Source organism: Mustela erminea, chromosome 18 (genome assembly GCF_009829155.1).
Source record: "Mustela erminea isolate mMusErm1 chromosome 18, mMusErm1.Pri, whole genome shotgun sequence".
Lineage (NCBI taxonomy): Eukaryota > Metazoa > Chordata > Mammalia > Carnivora > Mustelidae > Mustela > Mustela erminea.
This window is the reverse complement of record NC_045631.1, coordinates 48,105,467-48,122,191: the sequence shown is the minus strand read 5'-3', so window position 1 is coordinate 48,122,191 and position 16,725 is coordinate 48,105,467. Positions and strand designations below refer to the sequence as shown.

At 40.3% G+C, this 16,725-nt stretch overlaps 1 protein-coding gene across 14 annotated transcripts in view; it reads left to right on the top strand.

The window, feature by feature from the left end:
• Nucleotides 1-16,725, top strand: part of BPTF (bromodomain PHD finger transcription factor) — a 160,194-nt gene that overhangs the window by 47,695 nt on the left and 95,774 nt on the right. For all 14 annotated transcript variants that reach the window (XM_032321924.1, XM_032321921.1, XM_032321920.1 and 11 more), the window contains exon 3: nucleotides 12,646-12,869. In XM_032321924.1, the coding sequence (XP_032177815.1) occupies nucleotides 12,646-12,869 (224 nt within the window). The remainder of the gene's footprint in view (nucleotides 1-12,645; nucleotides 12,870-16,725) is intronic.

Genomic DNA, 16,725 nt, shown 5'->3' with positions numbered 1-16,725 from the left:
TGGACAGATGGCCCAGAGAGGCCTTTCTGGCGTCCTACTTGGAGCATGAGGATCTGACTGGCATAGCCCCTCAGTGTTTGATTTTCTCTACAGTTAGTACTTTTGTTCACACCTAAGCAGAGAACTGTAAGCTCTGGTCCGAAGAAATTCAGTGTTCTCTCCTTTAGAGACTAAGCATGTAGTGGCTGAAGAGGATGGGTATAGAAGGTCTAGGGATCTGCTCGTTAAGCAGCTTTCAAGCAGTTCTTTGCTGTAGATGCTCCCTTTTCCATTTTCAGTGTCTTTTGGGGACTGTGATTATTGGTTCTCAGTGTCACCCTTTTGGTTTGGGCTTGGGCTTTCTTGGCTCTGCTGACGGCAGTTATCACTCATTCATTTGCTTTCTCCTGCTCCCACATTTTGTTGGTTGTCTCTGCTCTTTTCTCCATCCTTGTGCCTTTAATGTTTTAACAAGTATTTCTTTAGCAGTTCTAAGAGGGTTTCAAGAGGGAAAAAATGAGATGTTTGGATTTAGTCTATTACCTTAATTCAGAAACTGGTAAGAGAAAGAGTATATGAAGTTTTAAAATGTATATTTTGCATCTTTTTTAAAAAGATTTTATTTATTTATTTATTTAACAGAGAGAGAGAGAGAGAGAGAGAGATCGATCACAAGCAGTCGAGCCCGATGCGGGGCGCGGTCCCAGGACCTGGGATCATGACCCAAGCAGAAGGCGCAGAGGCTTTAACCCGCTGAGCCACCCAGGCGCCCCTATTTTGCATCTTTTAATTTGGAGTAATGATTTTTTAAAATTTGTATATATTTTTATCCCCCCCCCCCCGCCCACATACCTGGTCATACCATCTTTCTGACCTCTTGCTGTGGAGGTAGTAGCAGGGAAGCTTTTTGTTGACAAGGTCATTACCAATGGTGAGATCACTGTAACCATGTTTTGGGTTGAAGTTTAATGCTGTATTTCATTTTAAGTGAAAAGTCAGTGACACTGCCCATTAGGGAGGCTAGTGCATGTCTTTTTCTATAGATATTCTGTAGTTAACTCTATCTCAAATGCCCTCTCAAAAGGCCCAGAGTCCTTGGAATCTCTTTGAACAAATTAGGAAGTAAGTGAAATGTATTCTGTGGTCCTGTTTTCCCTCTTTATACTTCCCTTCCCTGTCCTGCCCTCCCTCTTCCTCTTGGATGTTCATCCTCCCTGCTTCTCACTTCCTGCTCTGCCCTGCCCTTTTGGGCCAGAGACATGAGAAAGGTTCTTTGTACCCAAAAAAAAAAAAATTTTTTTTTAAAGATTTTATTTATTTATTTGACAGAGAGAGAGAGAGATCAAAAGCAGGAAGGCAAGAGAGAGAGGGGGAAGCAGGCTCCCTGCCAAGCAGAGAGCCCAGTGCGGGGCTTGATCCCAGGACCCTGAGATCATGACCTGAGCCGAAGGCAGAGACTTAACCCACTGAGCCACCCAGATGCCGCAGCTTTGTTCAAATATTGATTGGCCTTGACATTTATAAGATTTATTACAAATAATCGTAAGGTCTAGACCCAGGGTTTTAGGGACCCAAAGGTGGAACCAGTAGGTGCTGAACTAGTAGTGAATAGCCAGAAACATTTATTGAGTACTAATATGTGCCTCACAGTGTTCTAAGCATTATATATATGGTTTTTTTAATTAATAATTGCAACAACCTAGTAATGTAGGTATTATTTTTGTCTGCATTTTATAGATGAAGAGACTAAAGCTCATAGAGGTTAAGTAACTTGCTCTAGGGCTTGCCCAAGACTCTCTGACTGTTAGTAAGTGGGACCTGGAATTTTTTCTCAGAACCTATTAGAATATTTTCATTTAACTAATTGTATACTGTTGTGTAGTTTTCAAGGCATCCTCTTGAGATGCCTGCAACTTACATTGTTTTAGTTGTTAAAATCAGTGCTTACGACTGTGGTTGGAGGTGGGTGGAGATAATACAGTGACTTTTGCTATACCTGGGCTGGGTATTTCTGAGACCTTTAAAAATTTGAGACAGAGGCATTTTTTGAAAATATAAGTGGCATTCCAAAGAAGTTCTGTTCCCTGATAAATCAGTATTAGTATTTAAAACAACACTCAGGGGACGCCTGGGTGGCTCAGTGGGTTAAAGCCTCTGCCTTTGGCTCAGGTCATGATCCCGGGGTCATGGGATCGAGCCCCGAATCGGGCTCTCTGCTCGGCGGGGAGCCTGCTTCCTCTTCTCTCTCTGCCTGCCTCTCTGCCTGCTTGTGATTTCTGTCTGTCAAATAAATAAATAAATAAAACCTTAAATAAATAAATAAATAAAACACTCAGGCAAGTAGGAGAGAAGATTCTTTAAATGTAGTTAAATGTGTGTGAACCTTTATAATTACATGAGTCAAAGGACTTAGGTTATGTTTGAAGTACTTGTGGATGGATTTTTTTTTTTAAACAATTCTACTCATTTATTTGTCAGAGAGAACAAGAGAGTGAACATAAGCAGGGAAAACAGAAGGCAGAGGCAGAAGCAGGCTCCCTGCTGAGCAAGGAGCTCCATGTTTGGGATCATGACCTGAGTCAGGCGTCCCGAGTGGATGGATTTTTGGTATATTAATGAGATGAAATAATCTGCTTTTCTAAATTGAACAGTAAACGTCTTTAAGTTCTATATTTGGCCGTGAAACTATTCACTTAATTTATTTTCTTTGGAAGCTTTACTCATTCCCTGAAATAGCCTTAAAAAAAAAAAATATATATATATATATATATATATATAAATATATTTACAAATAAAAATATAAAATATATACTATATATATATATTTTTTTTTTTAATTAAACTCTGTGCCTAATATGGGCTTGAACTCATGATCCCAAGATCAAGAGTTAGGCAGCCAGGTGCTCCTGAAATTGCCTTTCTTGGTGCATAATAAAGTACACAAAATTTAGTGAAGATTTTAGGGAGATAAGGATTTCTTTTCTTCATGCTGTGATTTTTGACTATTCTTTTTATAAAGTTAAATACAAAACTTGAGATATCATTGTAAGTGGTAATTAATGTCAATAATCTCAGTAAATCAGAAAGATTTTACATCTTTTTTAAAAGTTAGATTAAAACAATTTCAGTTTGATGCCCTCTTGTGGTAGATTATATGTGGACTCCTGGTGAAACTTGAAGTCACGTAAATTGTTCAGTTGACTGGATGGAGATTTGGTGTATCCTCTCTCTGGAAGCTTAAAATGATGAGTCAACAGACCTATTGCCCAAAGGGGGGCATATCCAAAATAAAGTGTGGAGTGTGAACAGTATTTTTATAAGGATTGATTTATTTATTTGAGAGAGTGTAGAGCATGTTGTCCACATGCATGCATGGTGGGAGGGGCAGAGGGAAAGGGAGAGAGAAACTCCTGCAGACTCTGCTGAGCACGGAGCCCAGCTCAGGGCTTGATCTCCCAGCCTTGAGATCACAAGCTGAGCTGAAATCAAGAGTTGGACGCGGAACCAGCCACGCTACTCGCGTGCCCCAGTAGTGAACAGTTTTCAGTTGCAGTGCTATTAGTTTATACAAACTAAGTTTTTCTGCTGCTGCTTTTATTTGTTTAATACTCAGTTAAAAATATGTTATTTGTATAGGTTAGTGAAACATATAATAAAAGAAAGGTTCTTACATGAATCTATCTAAGGAACCAAACGCTGAGCAATCAACTTAGAGATCGCTTTTAATCCAATAGATATAAAAAGGCCAATCTTTCCTTTTTCTTTTTTTAAAGATTTTATGTATTTATTTATTTGAGGGAGAGAGCACAGAGAGAGAAGCAGATTCCCTGCTGAGCAGAGAGCCCGATGTAGGGCTCCATCCCAGGACTCTGAGATCATGGCCTGAGTTGAAGGCATCCATCCTATCCTTTGCTCTAAAATTGAGACAATTAGTAAAACAGGAATTGCCAGATTAGCACCTTTTCATTCTGGATAAAATTACCTTGAACACAACACTTAAAGCTGTTTTGAAGGGGGACACCTGGCTGGCTCAGTCAAATCACATGTGACTCTTGATCTCAGGATCGTGGATTTGAGTCCCACATTGGGGGTAGAGATTATTTAAATAAGTAAATAAACTTAAAAACTTTCATTCTTTTTTTCATTTTTCAAATAGACTAAATTATACTCTTAAACTTACGCTGTTTTGCACCTGTACCTCCCCATTCTAGCTGTAAGCCACCTATTTACTTGCCCGCTTAGTTGCCATCAAACCTATATCTGTAAGCCTTCTGTCCATGTCCAGTTCTGTATATTCCAAGTCTCCGGACATGTTCACAGAGCAGGCACCTCAAATACAACTTGTCCAAAACTGAACTCATCACTTCCACCCCTTACCTACCTTTCATCCACGGATCCCATCATGGTAAATGGGACCACCATTGTAACAGCTGTTCAAGCAAGAAACACGGGGATAGGCCTTTGTCCAGTATTGTTTGTTATACCTTTTCATTGCCTCTTTTTTTTTTTTTTTTTTTTTAATTTTAAAGATTTACTTATTTACTAGAGAGAGTGAGAGAGCGCAAGCAGGGGGAGCTGCAGAGGGAGAGGGAGATGCAGGCTTCCTGCTGAGCAGGGAGCCTGACTAGGAACTCCATCCCAGGACACCGATATCATGACCTGGGCCAAAGGCCGATGCTTAACCCACTGAGCCACCAGGGCACCCCCTCTTTTCATTACCTCTTAAGTATTGAATCTGATTTTCTCCATTCTCAACTATCCTTGCTCTAATACAAGCCAGCATGATCTTGGTTAGACTACTTCAGTAGCCTTCGAACTGGTCTATATGTAACTCCCCATTCCCCAGTTCTAGTCTCTTTTTCATAGCTGGATGATTTTTTAAAAAAATTGTTTTTATTTTTTTAAGATTTTATTTATTTATGAGAGAGAGAGCAAGAGTGTGCTCAAGCATGAGCAGGGTAGGGGAGTTGAAAAGGAGAAGCAGACGACCCACTGAGAGCAGAGCCCGTTGCGGGCCTTGGTCCCACGACCCTGGGATTGTGACTTGAGCTGAAAGCAGATGCTTAACTGCCTGAGCCACCCAGGCGCCTCTGGGTGATTTTTTTAAAGGAGCAATTTTGATCAGTTTTTTTTTTTCCCCTAAAGTTGAAAAACCTTTTAGTTACTTCCATTTGCTTTTTTTTTTTTTTTTTTAAAGATTTTATTTATTTGACAGACAGAGATTACAAGTAGGCAGAGAGGCAGTCAGAGAGAGGAGGAAGCAGGCCCCCTGCTGAGCAGAGAGCCTGATGCGGGGCTCGATCCCAGGACCCTGGGATCATGACCTGAGCCGAAGGCAGAGGCTTTAACCCACTGAGCCACCCAGGCGCCCCACTTCCATTTGCTCTTAACAGGAAGTTCAGTTCCCTGATTCTGTATGTACATTTAATTCGCTCGCTTTCCACCACTCAAAACACAATAAGTAAAAACCAAACTAAAACATTCAAAACCTTTTTTGGCTCACTTATCCTTCACATTCTGGCCTATGTATGCCATTTCTTAGGGCTTTCTCTCTCTGAACCTCTTTCACTCTTGCACCCTAAAAGACTTCTCCTTTTTTGGGGCGCCTGGGTGGCTCAGTGCATTAAGGCCTCTGCCTTCGGCTCAGGTCATGATCCCAGGGTCCTGGGATCGAGCCCCACATCGGGCTCTCTGCTCAGCAGGGAGCCTGCTTCCTCCTCTCTCTCTCTGCCTGCCTCTCTGACTACTTGTAATCTCTGTGTATCAAATAAATAAAATAAAATCTTAAAAAAAAAAAGAAATCTTAAGACTTCTCCTTTTTTAAAAAAACAAAAACACACCCATCCCACTTGTAATTATTATTATTATTATTTTAAGAGTTTATTTTTGTGCGAGAGTGAGAGAGAGTGCACGTGGGGATGGGGGAGAGGGTAGGGAGAGAGGTAGGGGGAGGGGCAGAGGGAGAAGTAGACGGATGTGTGGTCCATTCTGGGACCCTGGCATCAGGACCTGAGGCAAGGCAGACACTTAACCAACTGAGCCACCCAGGTGCCCTGTAATTATTTGTTTTAAGGTAGATTATCACATACTTCATAAGTTGAAAATAATAGCAACTCTGTGTATTGCATCCGTAAGTGTCGGTGCCGCCACGGTTTTAGGTGCTTTAAGTATTCGGATTTACTTAATCCTCACAACAGCATTTTGATATATGTAGTGTAACACCATTATTCAGATGGAGAAGCTGAGGCATAGAGAGGTTAAATAATTTATTCAGCACCACACAATTAGCAGTAAGCCCCAGAGTCAGGATTCAGTCCCAGGGATTCTGACTCCAGAATGTAGTTCTAACCCACTCGGGCTGCTCGACCTGGCTGTTGCTTTCATTGCTAAATCGATACCTGCATTAGTTTCTTGTGGCTGCAGTAACAAAGGACCACGGACAATGTGGTAGAAACTTATTCTCTCACAGTTGTGGAGGCTAGAAGTCTAAAATCAAGGCATCAGTGGGGCCATGTTCCTTCTGGAAGTTCTAGGAAAGAATCCACTCTTGTCTTTCCAGCTTCTAGTGGCCCAAGTGTTTCTCGGCTTCTTAGCAGCAGAATTCCAGTCTCTGCCTACCTCTGTCTCTTTGAGGCGGTCTGAGCCTTTTCTTTCCGGTACCTCCAGATTCCTCCAGCCTCTTCCCATCACCCGGTTCTACAGCCACTTTCACATTCTTAGGTACTTGTTAGAAGAGCACTCCCATTTCCCTGACACCCAAATCTGAGTTTCCTAGGGCTGCCGTAACAAACTACCATAAACGGAGTCACTTAAAAAACAACAGGAGTTTGTTCACAGTTTTGAAGGCCAGAAGTTTAAAACCTCAGTGTCAGCAGGATTGGTTCTTTCTGGAGACTTTCAGGGAGACTGTTCCAAGCTCTTGTGGTTGCTGGCTATCCTTGACATTTCTTGGCTTGTAGACAGATGGGTCACGTGACTCTCTGCCTGCACCTTCACGTCGCCTTTCCTGTGTGTTTCTCTGTGTCCTCTCTTCCACTTACAAGGATACCTGATTTCTTTTTCTTTTTAAAGGATTTTCTTTTTTAAAAAGATTTTATTTACTTATTTGAGAGAGAGAGCATATGTGCAGACTCACGGAGCAGGAGAAGGAGAAGCAGATTCCCCACCAAGCAGAGAGCCCAACGTGGGGCTTGATCCCAGGACCCTGAGACCATGACTGGAGCTGAAGACAGAGGTTTAACTGACTGAGCCACCTGGGCACTCCAGGATTTATTTATTTTTCTTTTATTTTTTATTTATTTATTTGAGAGAGAGAGAGAGGAGGGGTACCGGGAGAGGGAGAGAGAATCCCAAGCAGACTCCTTGTTGAGTACAGAGCCCCACGTGGGCCTCTATCTCATGACCCTGAGATCACGATGTGAGCCAAAATTAAGAGTTGAATGCCTAACTGACTGAGCCACCCAGTTGTTCCCTCTGTTTTTGTTTTGTTTTGTTTTGGTTTGGTTTTTTAAGGATTTATTTTAGAGCGAGTGTGTATGCCCAAGAAGGGAGAAGCGCAGAGTCTCATGCAGACTCAGCAGTGTTTGATCTCATGACCCTGATCATGACCCAAGCTGAAATCAAGTCCAGTGCTTAATTGGCTGAACCACCTAGGCTTCCCAAAGATACCAGATTTCATTTTAAGATCTTTAGCTAGTTACATTTGCAAAGACCCTTATTCCAAATAAGGTCACATTCTGAGGTTTAGGTGGACATGAATTTTGGATCTATGGTTTGTGTTTTTTTTTAATGAAACTTGAAACTTACTATTAGTCATTAACTTCCTACTTACCTTGCATGAGTAAAAGCCAAACAAACTTTAAAATGGAGACCTTTAATATTTATGTTTGCTGTTAATTATATTTTTGGCAAACGTTTTCATTCCAACCTGTCTTCTCGTGCCATCTGTGAGTTCCTTTGAGCTGGTTAGTGTCTTTCTGAAAGCCAGGCCAGTTTGGGTGTACAGAAGGAACATTGTAGGCACTGTAGGAACAGAGCTTCTACAGAAACCACATTCTAACCCCAAACCAAATATATATACAAATCAATGTATATTTGTATAAGAAAGCTTTTGTCACTTTTATGATTAGAACAAATAATTTTGATTACATAAGCTGTGTTAATGTGCCTAAGTCCATAAAGATTGGGACAGCTTTTCATGGGGTACCTGACTGGCTCAATCATTAGAGCATGAGACTCTTGATCTCAGGGTCATGAGTTTGAACCCCATGTTGGACACAGATGTTACTTTAAAAAAAAGAAAAGAAAAGAAAAACAGCTTTTCTTTGAAAACATTAGCAGTTGTTGTTCACTCTGTTTTGTTACTTTATGCTTTTAACAAATTTATCCTTCTACAGCTTTAAGAAGAAAAAAATTGTCAATGTGGGCACCTGGGTGGCTCAGTGGGTTAAGCCTCTGCCTTTGGCTCAGGTCATGATCCCAGAGTCCTGGGATGGAACCCTGCATCGGGCTCTCTGCTCAGCGGGGAGCCTGCTTCCAACTCTCTCTCTGCCTGCCTCTCTGCCTGCTTTTGATCTCTGTCTGTCAAATAAATAAATAAATAAATAAAAATCTTCAAAAAAAAAATGTCAATGTTGTATATAACCGTCGAACAGAATCAGAAATAGTTTTCAGGTGCCACACTTACAGAGGGACACTGAGGTGAAGAATATCAGATTTGTGAAGACTGGAAAATGTGCTATAAGAAATGACTAAAGTATTTGAGCATGTTTGGCCTGAAAAGAGAGAGTAAAATTGTAGATGTTGTGAACAATTTGAAGGATTGTGTGTGGAGGAGGTGTTAAGTTTATTTCACATAACTCCAGCAGGCAGAATCAGGACTAATTGATAGAAACACTAGGTTTGTGTTATCTCTTTAAAAGGAAGAACTTTCCGGGGTGCCTGGGCAGCTCAGTAGGTTAAGGGTCTGACTCTGGATCTCATCTCAGGTCTTGACCTCAGGGTTGGAAGTTCACACCCCATGACCTTCCAAAAAAAAAAGGAAGAGCTTTCTGCTATATGAAGTAGTGAGTTCTCTTTTAAGATGAACATTAAGATTAAAATTGAAATTAAGGGGAGCCTGGGTGGCTCATTTGGTTGGGCATCTGACTTTGGCTTAGGTCATGGTTCCCTGCTGGGCAGGGTATCTGCTTTTCCCTTTGCTTCACCCCCCTGGCTTGTGTTCTCTCACTTGCTCACTCTCTTCCCCTCTCTCAAGTAAATAAACAAAATCTTAAAAAAAAAAAAATTTTGAAATTAAGTATTCTTTCTTTATTTTTTTTAAAGATTTTATTTATTTGACAGAGATCACAAGTAGGCAGAGAGGCAGGCAGAGAGAGGGAGAAGCAGGCTCTCCGCAGAGCAGAGAGCCTGATGCGGGCCTCGATCCCAGGACCCCAAGACCACAACCTGAGCCAAAGGCAGAGGCTTAACCCACTAAGCCACCCAGGCGCCCATGTTCTCTGTTTAGATAGAAATTATGCAAGTGACGGTATGGATTAAGTCAGCTATGTTAGGAACCCTTTCAATAGTAGTGAGTTACTTGAGAAAATTGAATGTCCATTTAATTAAGTTTGTTCCCATACCATCTCATTTTCATGTTGAAATCTTACACTTGTAAGTTATGTTTTCTACCCCAAGAATGTTTTTCTTGTTTCATTGAAATTTGGTAGATTTTCCTGAATAAAAAGGAAAAAGGAATTAGTAAAAGAAAGAATTCAGCATCGTTATAACAAGTGAATCCTTTAAACTAATTTTTTAGAAAGTAACCAGGCTGTCCTGTAACTCTTACACTCAGTCAAAGCTCACTTAAGTACTTTCTGATTTGATATTATCACTTAATTACATTTTTGATACAGTATTGCCTTTTAAAAGTATTTTATTAGTCTTTTTGATTAGAGGACTCTGACATCTTTAACACTGTAAATTGGAATGAGACTGCTGTCATCGCTCAGTCATAAGTCAGAAATACCAATTATAGAGAGAAATTGAAAGCAGATTTTTTAAAAAAATGATTTTCGGCAGTTTTTTTAGAAAGCTTCTAATAGAACAATATGCTAATTTCATATGTCAGCAGATGCTGATTTGAATGCAGAAAATGAGGGGCTAGCTTGGGAGTGCATGCGACTCTTGATCTTGAGATTGAGTTTGAGCCCCACCTTGGGGGTAGAGATTACTTAAATAAAAAAAAATTTTTTTTTTTTAAGATTTTATTTATTTATTTGACAGACAGAGATCACAAGTAGGCAGAGAGGCAGGCAGAGAGAGAGAGGAGGAAGCAGGCTCCCTGCTGAGCAGAGAGCCCGATGTGGGGCTCTATCCCAGGACCCTGGGATCATGACCTGAGCCGAAGGCAGAGGCTTTAACCCACTGAGCCACCCAGGTGCCCCCCAAAAATTTTTTTTTAAAGAGCAAAGTGAGATTCATTAATCCTTTTTTTTTTTTCATTTTTTATAATTTTGATATCCATTTATTTATCCATGACTTAATATGTCCCTCCTTTCTTCAGAATTACGGAGTGACTCATTCCGGGAGTTCTACTCAATTTTTATTTATTTACTACCGTAATAGTAACAATATTTTATTTTTATTGATTACTAACAATGTGCCTCGGTGCTACGATCTATACCTTATTTTATTTTATTCTTTTACAATCTGTGCCTTATTATAATACCTTTAATTCTTACAGTGGCCCTGAAAGCGTTACAATTATCCCCATTTTATCAGCAAGGTAAATAAAATGGCTCAGAAACCCAGAGAGTTGTGTCTTGTCCACATTTGTATATCTTATAAATGCTTGAGTATTTTAAAGCCAGGTTTTTCTTTTTTTTTTTCTTTTCTTTTCTTTTTTCTTTCCTCTTTCTTTCTTTCTTTCTTTCTTTCTTTCTGACTTTATTTATTTATTAGACAGAGAGAGACACGGGAGAAAGGGAACACAAATGGGGAATGGGAGAGGGAGAGGCAGGCTTCTTGCTGAGCGAGCCTGTTGCAGGGCTCCATCCCAGGGTTCGAAGGGACCTGAGTGGAAGGCAGACGCTTAAGGACTGAGCCGCCCAGGTGCCCTGAAACCAGGTCTTTCTTAAAGCCCAGTTCTTTCAGCTCTGTGAGTTTGCTATTGAATAGACAGGAAAGTTAGACTCTCTCATCAGGTAACTCACACATGCTCCTGAATTCCTTTTGAATGTGAGAAGAAATATTGTCATACGTATTTCTGAAAGTCCGGTCCTAGCCATGCATTTACCTTGTGTTTTTAGTTGACATCTACAGCTACATTACAAGTGATTGGGACCGTTGGAGAGATGCAAGCAGGGCAGGAAGTTGCTCTTCTCTCCAATTTGAACTTTGTCCATAAGAAAGGAAGAGAGAGGAGACATTATTACTCACATAGTTGACTCCTTCAAGGACCAGAATTTAGCAGAGCAAGTATATCATGTTGATGGAAATGTTCTAAACTGGATTGTAACGTCAGCCTGCTCTGTTCCTGCCATGCACTGACCATAACTTAAGTATTTCTGGTTCAGATTCCATTCATGTGGTTCAGTGATGATCTCAAAGTCAGCTGACGTATAAGCAAGACTGTCTTCCAGCAAGTACTTACACACTCTGAAGTGTGAGGTCCTGTTTCTGTATGTTTCTAGATATCTATCTACCTACCTTTCTTTTCTTTTCTTTCTTTCTTTTAAGATTTTACTTATTTGACACAGAGAGAGAGAGATTATAAGTAGGCAGAGAGGCAGGCAGAGGGCGGGACAGGGGGGTGGGGGCCGGGAAGCAGGCTCCCTGCTGAGCAGAGAGCCCAGTGCGGGGCTCGATCCCAGGACCCTGAGACCATGACCTGAGCCGAAGGCAGAGGCTTAACCCACTGTGCCACCCAGGCACCCCTCTTTCTTTCTTTTTTCAAGATTTATTTATTTATTTTAGAGAAAGAGCGCACGTGAGTGGGGGGAGTAGCAGAGGGAGAGGGTAGAGAGAATCTTCCATCAAACTCCCCAGTGGGCAAGGAGCCTGACGCAGGCCTCAGTCCCAGGACCCTGAGATCATCTCCTGAGCTGAAATCAAGAATTGACTGCCGAATCAACTGAACCACCCAGGCGTCCATAGATAATCTTCCTTTGCTGCTGTACTAATTCCTCTCTTTCCACTATTTTTGTTAATTTTTAAAGGTTTTATTTAATTTTTGTTTTTATTTTGCGAGAACGAGCTTGGAGGGGCAGAGAGAGAGAGGGAAAGAGACCAAATCCCAAGCAGACTCCATACTGAGCACTGAACCCACTGTGGGGCTCCATGTCATGACCCTGAGATCATGACCTGAGATGAAACCAAGAGTTGGACGCTCAACCGCCCGAGTGACCCAGGCTCTCCATCCTCTCTCTCCACTATTTCTCACAGATTGTTTTATCTTAAGCTACTGTGGGCTAGGAAATCAAAATAATTAGAGCTTGCTCAATTAAAGTAAAAGTAATTTGAGTTTGAATGAGACTTGAGAGGATTTCTTGTGAGCAAATATACTGAGCTTTAGTGGGCAGACTTTGTGTTACATTATTTTAACCTTCAGTGCATAGATGGCAGTTGTCAGATCAGTGCCGTTATGTCTAACACAGAGAGTGTTTTTGTACTTCTTTTAAACAGAGAAGAAGATACAGAAAATGAGAATGAGAAGAAAATTTGGTACTACAGCACAAAGGTCCAACTTGCAGAATTAATTGACTGTCTAGATAAAGATTACTGGGAAGCAGAACTTTGCAAAATTCTGGAAGAAATGCGGGAAGAAATCCACCGGCACATGGATATAACTGAAGACTTGACCAATAAGGCTCGGGGCAGTAACAAATCCTTTCTGGCGGCAGCTAATGGTGAGAGGGAAATTTTCTCAATTTGCTTGTTACTAAATTTAGGATTAACTCTTGCTATGAAATCCCTGTAAAACTTGAAATCATTAAAATTTCAAGTTATATGTATTTTAATTCTCTGTTTTTTCTTTTTAAATATCTTATTTATTTGAGAGAGTGAGCAGGAAAGCACAAGCAGGGGAGCAGCAGAGGGACAGGGAGAAGCAGACCCCCGGCTAAGCAGGGAACCCGACATGAGGCTCGATCCCAGGACACTGGGATGATGACCTGAGCAAAGGCAGACATTTAACTGACTGAGCCACCCAGGCACCTCAGTTCTCTGTTTTCTTTTTCCTAAGGAATCTTGTTCATCCCAGCATAAATTAGGGATTTTATGCATTTTAGCCTTTAGTATCTTACCATGGTCATTACTAAATTGGTTTTTTTTTTTCTTTAATTCGGGTATCTTATTGAGAATCCTACTTCTATTTATTTATTTATTTATTTATTTATTTATTCTATTTATTTATTAGAGAGGCAGAGAGGGAGAGAGCCCGAGTGGGGTGAGGAGCAGAGAGGGAGAAGCAGGCTCCCTACTGAGCAGGGAGCCAGACTCAGGGCTCAGTCTGGGGACTCTGGGATCATGACCAAAGCCAAAGGCAGATGCTCAACCTACCTCAGTAGGTAGTAGACCCAGGCATCCCGCGAATCCTACTTTTAATTATGAGAAAGAGTATTCTTTTAAAAGATACTCTTTGCTTTTTTTTTTTTAAAATAAAACTTTCGATTTTAGAATAGTTTTATAGTTACAGAAAGGTTGCTGAGGTAGTACGGAGGGTTCCAGATTCCCTGCACCAGGTTTTCCCTATTATTAGCATCTTACATTGGTGTGGCACATTTGTCATAAGTAGTGAACCTATATTGATAACATTATGATACCTTAATCTATACTTTATTCTGATTTTCTTATTTTTACTGGTAACCTTTCTCTGTCTCACGATCCCATCCAGGCTCCCACACTGTATTTACTTATGTCTGTTTAGGTACCTCTAGACTGTCACATTTTCTCCAACTTTTTATATTTTTGATGACTTTGACGGTTTTGAGGAGTACTGGCCAGGTATTTAATATTATATGTGCTGCCGAAGCGAGCACTGGCCAGGTATTTAATAGAAGGCCCTCAAATGGATTTGTCTCATGTTCTTCTCAGAACTGAGATACGGATTCTGGAAGGAAGACCACACCACTCTCCTCCTGTCAGTACTACATGCCATCACGTGACTTGTCACTGATGTTGTTAATCTGGTTCAGGTGGCATTTGTTGAGTTTCTGCCCTGTAAGATCACTGCTCCCACCTGTGCTGTGCTTTTCGGAAGAAAGTCACTGTGCACTGCCTGCGCTCAGGTGGGGAGGGTTTGGGCTCCACTCTGGGGTAGCAGCTGTCTACACAAATTATTTGGGACTTTTCTGCAAGGGAGATTGTCTATTCTCCTCGTTTATTTATTTATATCAGTGTGGACTCATGGATATCTATTTTATACTTTGGATTATATTTCAGTAGTACCTGATTTACTTTGTTGCTCAACTTTTTGCTTTATAAAAAAAGATAATAAATATGATTTTTAAAAATTTAATTTCTTTTCAGTGTAACAGAATAAATACGATTTTTTAAAGAAAGCTTAAATAGTACAAAAAGGTATAGAATGAAACGTGAACTTCCTTTGTAATCTCCAGTTTCACTTTTCCCCCACTTTTTTATGTTTAATAAGTATCACCTGTGTTTTCTTTAAATCTTAGGTAAAATGATTGGGTAAGACTCTGAAAGTACACTTTAACTGCCTGGTTTTGCTTTTCTATATACATTATCTGCTATACGTAAAATCATTTTAATGTTCTTGAGTCTCCATTTACTGAAAAAATTTCCCCATTCTCTATTTTGCTTCAAATAGAATGTCTATACTTAATAAATATATTTAGTTAAGCTGTTTCCCAGCTTGTTCTCACATACTCTACATCAGCATTCACTTGAATTCACCCATGTTTTTTTGAGGACGATAGTCATACTGTCCTGTATAACTACCGTTGCATACACATGACTTCATCTTCAGAAACTAGCAGACTAATTACCAAGGATTGTGTTTCTTCATGTCTGGTTGTTGGAAGTATTTTTCTATTAGATCTATTGAGAAAAATAGGTAACATTTTTATCAGATAATTGTAGATGTTAGAATTTTGGGGGGAGTTTGTATCCCCTTCTGATTTCTTTTTCTCTGTGGTATAGATCAGATAATGGGAAGTTTATTAATTTTAGACAGGTTACTTTCCTCTTGGTTTTCTTTCATGAATCCTGGCATTAAAATTGACAAATCCATTTTTACTTTTTTGCATCCTCTGCTTTTAGTACAATAATAAAGAACTATGTCCAGTCCCCTAAAAGGCAGTATTATGTATGTTTTTATCAAGTATGTTGAATTAGAAATATTTTCTAGAGTGAGCTTGCCTATGTATAAAATTGTAGAGGTGGTATCATCTTTTTTTTTTTTTTTCAAGATTTATTTACTTATGGGAGAGAGACCAGGAGGTACACTTGAGCAGGGGAAAGGGCAGAGGGAGAGGGACAAGTAGACTTCCCGCTGAGCACAGAGCCTGATGTGCAGAGTCTGACATGGGGCTCCATCCCAGGACCCTGAGGTCATGACCTGAGCTGAAGTCAGACGCTCACCAGCTGAGGCACTCATGCACCCCAGTGTCATCTTAAGTAAAGAGCAAAACCAAAATAGGAATTGGTGATCAAAATGTTTAGTGGTCTGACACAGGGGAATGTGAAAAACTAGAAGTGCCCAATATAGAAGAATTGGATTATCATATGATAGAAGATTGGAGATTTGGAGAATTACGTAAGGTACCGTGCCAGAACAGTACCTGGGCCTTTGAAGTACTTAAATTCTCTTTCTCTAAATAAACAATGTGGTAAATACACCAGCTTTTATTAAAAAAAATAATAATAATAACCAATTAGCATAGTAGGATTATAGTTGGTATCTTACTTGTATTTTTCAGATTTCCTACAATGAGCATTTTTTGGTTTTATTTTTGTTTTTTAAAGATTCGGTTTATTTATTTTTAGTGGATGAGAGAGGCAGACGGAGGAGAAACAGAATCTCAAGCAGACTCCCCACTGAGTGTGGAGCCTGATGGGGGCTTGATCAGTCCCACAACTCTGAGATCATGACCTTAAGCTGAAACCTAGAGTCAGGTGCTCAACCAGCTGAGCCACCCAGGTGCCCAGCATATAATGTACTTTTTGAAAAATTAAACTTTTTTATGTAATCAGGAACAGCAGAGAAAGCTTTGAGCATTAGGCCAGAATATATTCTAAGACAGTTAGGTGACTAGTGCTTATGTGCTGTGGGACTGTCTTGATCCTGTAGTTACTCTCTTAATACAGTGTGGAGCTCATTTAAGTAAGAGTGACTGTGGCTTGGATTTATTTCATGGGAGATCTAGACAGAAAGTGACACTTTTTTTTCTTTTCTTTTCTCTTCTCCTCCTTTGCTAAGGTTCATTCAACATGGTTCTCTTACTCAAAAGAATTGAAAATTGATGAGGAAGAGGAGAGAAAACTGTCTTTTTTTTTTAAGATTTTATCAGAGAGAAAGAGAGCACAAGCATGGGGAGTGGCAGGCAGAAGGAGAATCAGTGCTCCCCACTGTGCAAGAGCCTGGTGTGGGACTTGATCCCAGGACCTTGGGATCATGATCTGAGCTGAAGGTAGCTGTTTAACCAGCTGAGCCACCCAGTCCTGAAAACTGGCATTTTTGAGTACCTGCTTTGGTGTTCATCTAGATGTTTTACAAGCCTTTAATCCTCTCAACAGCTT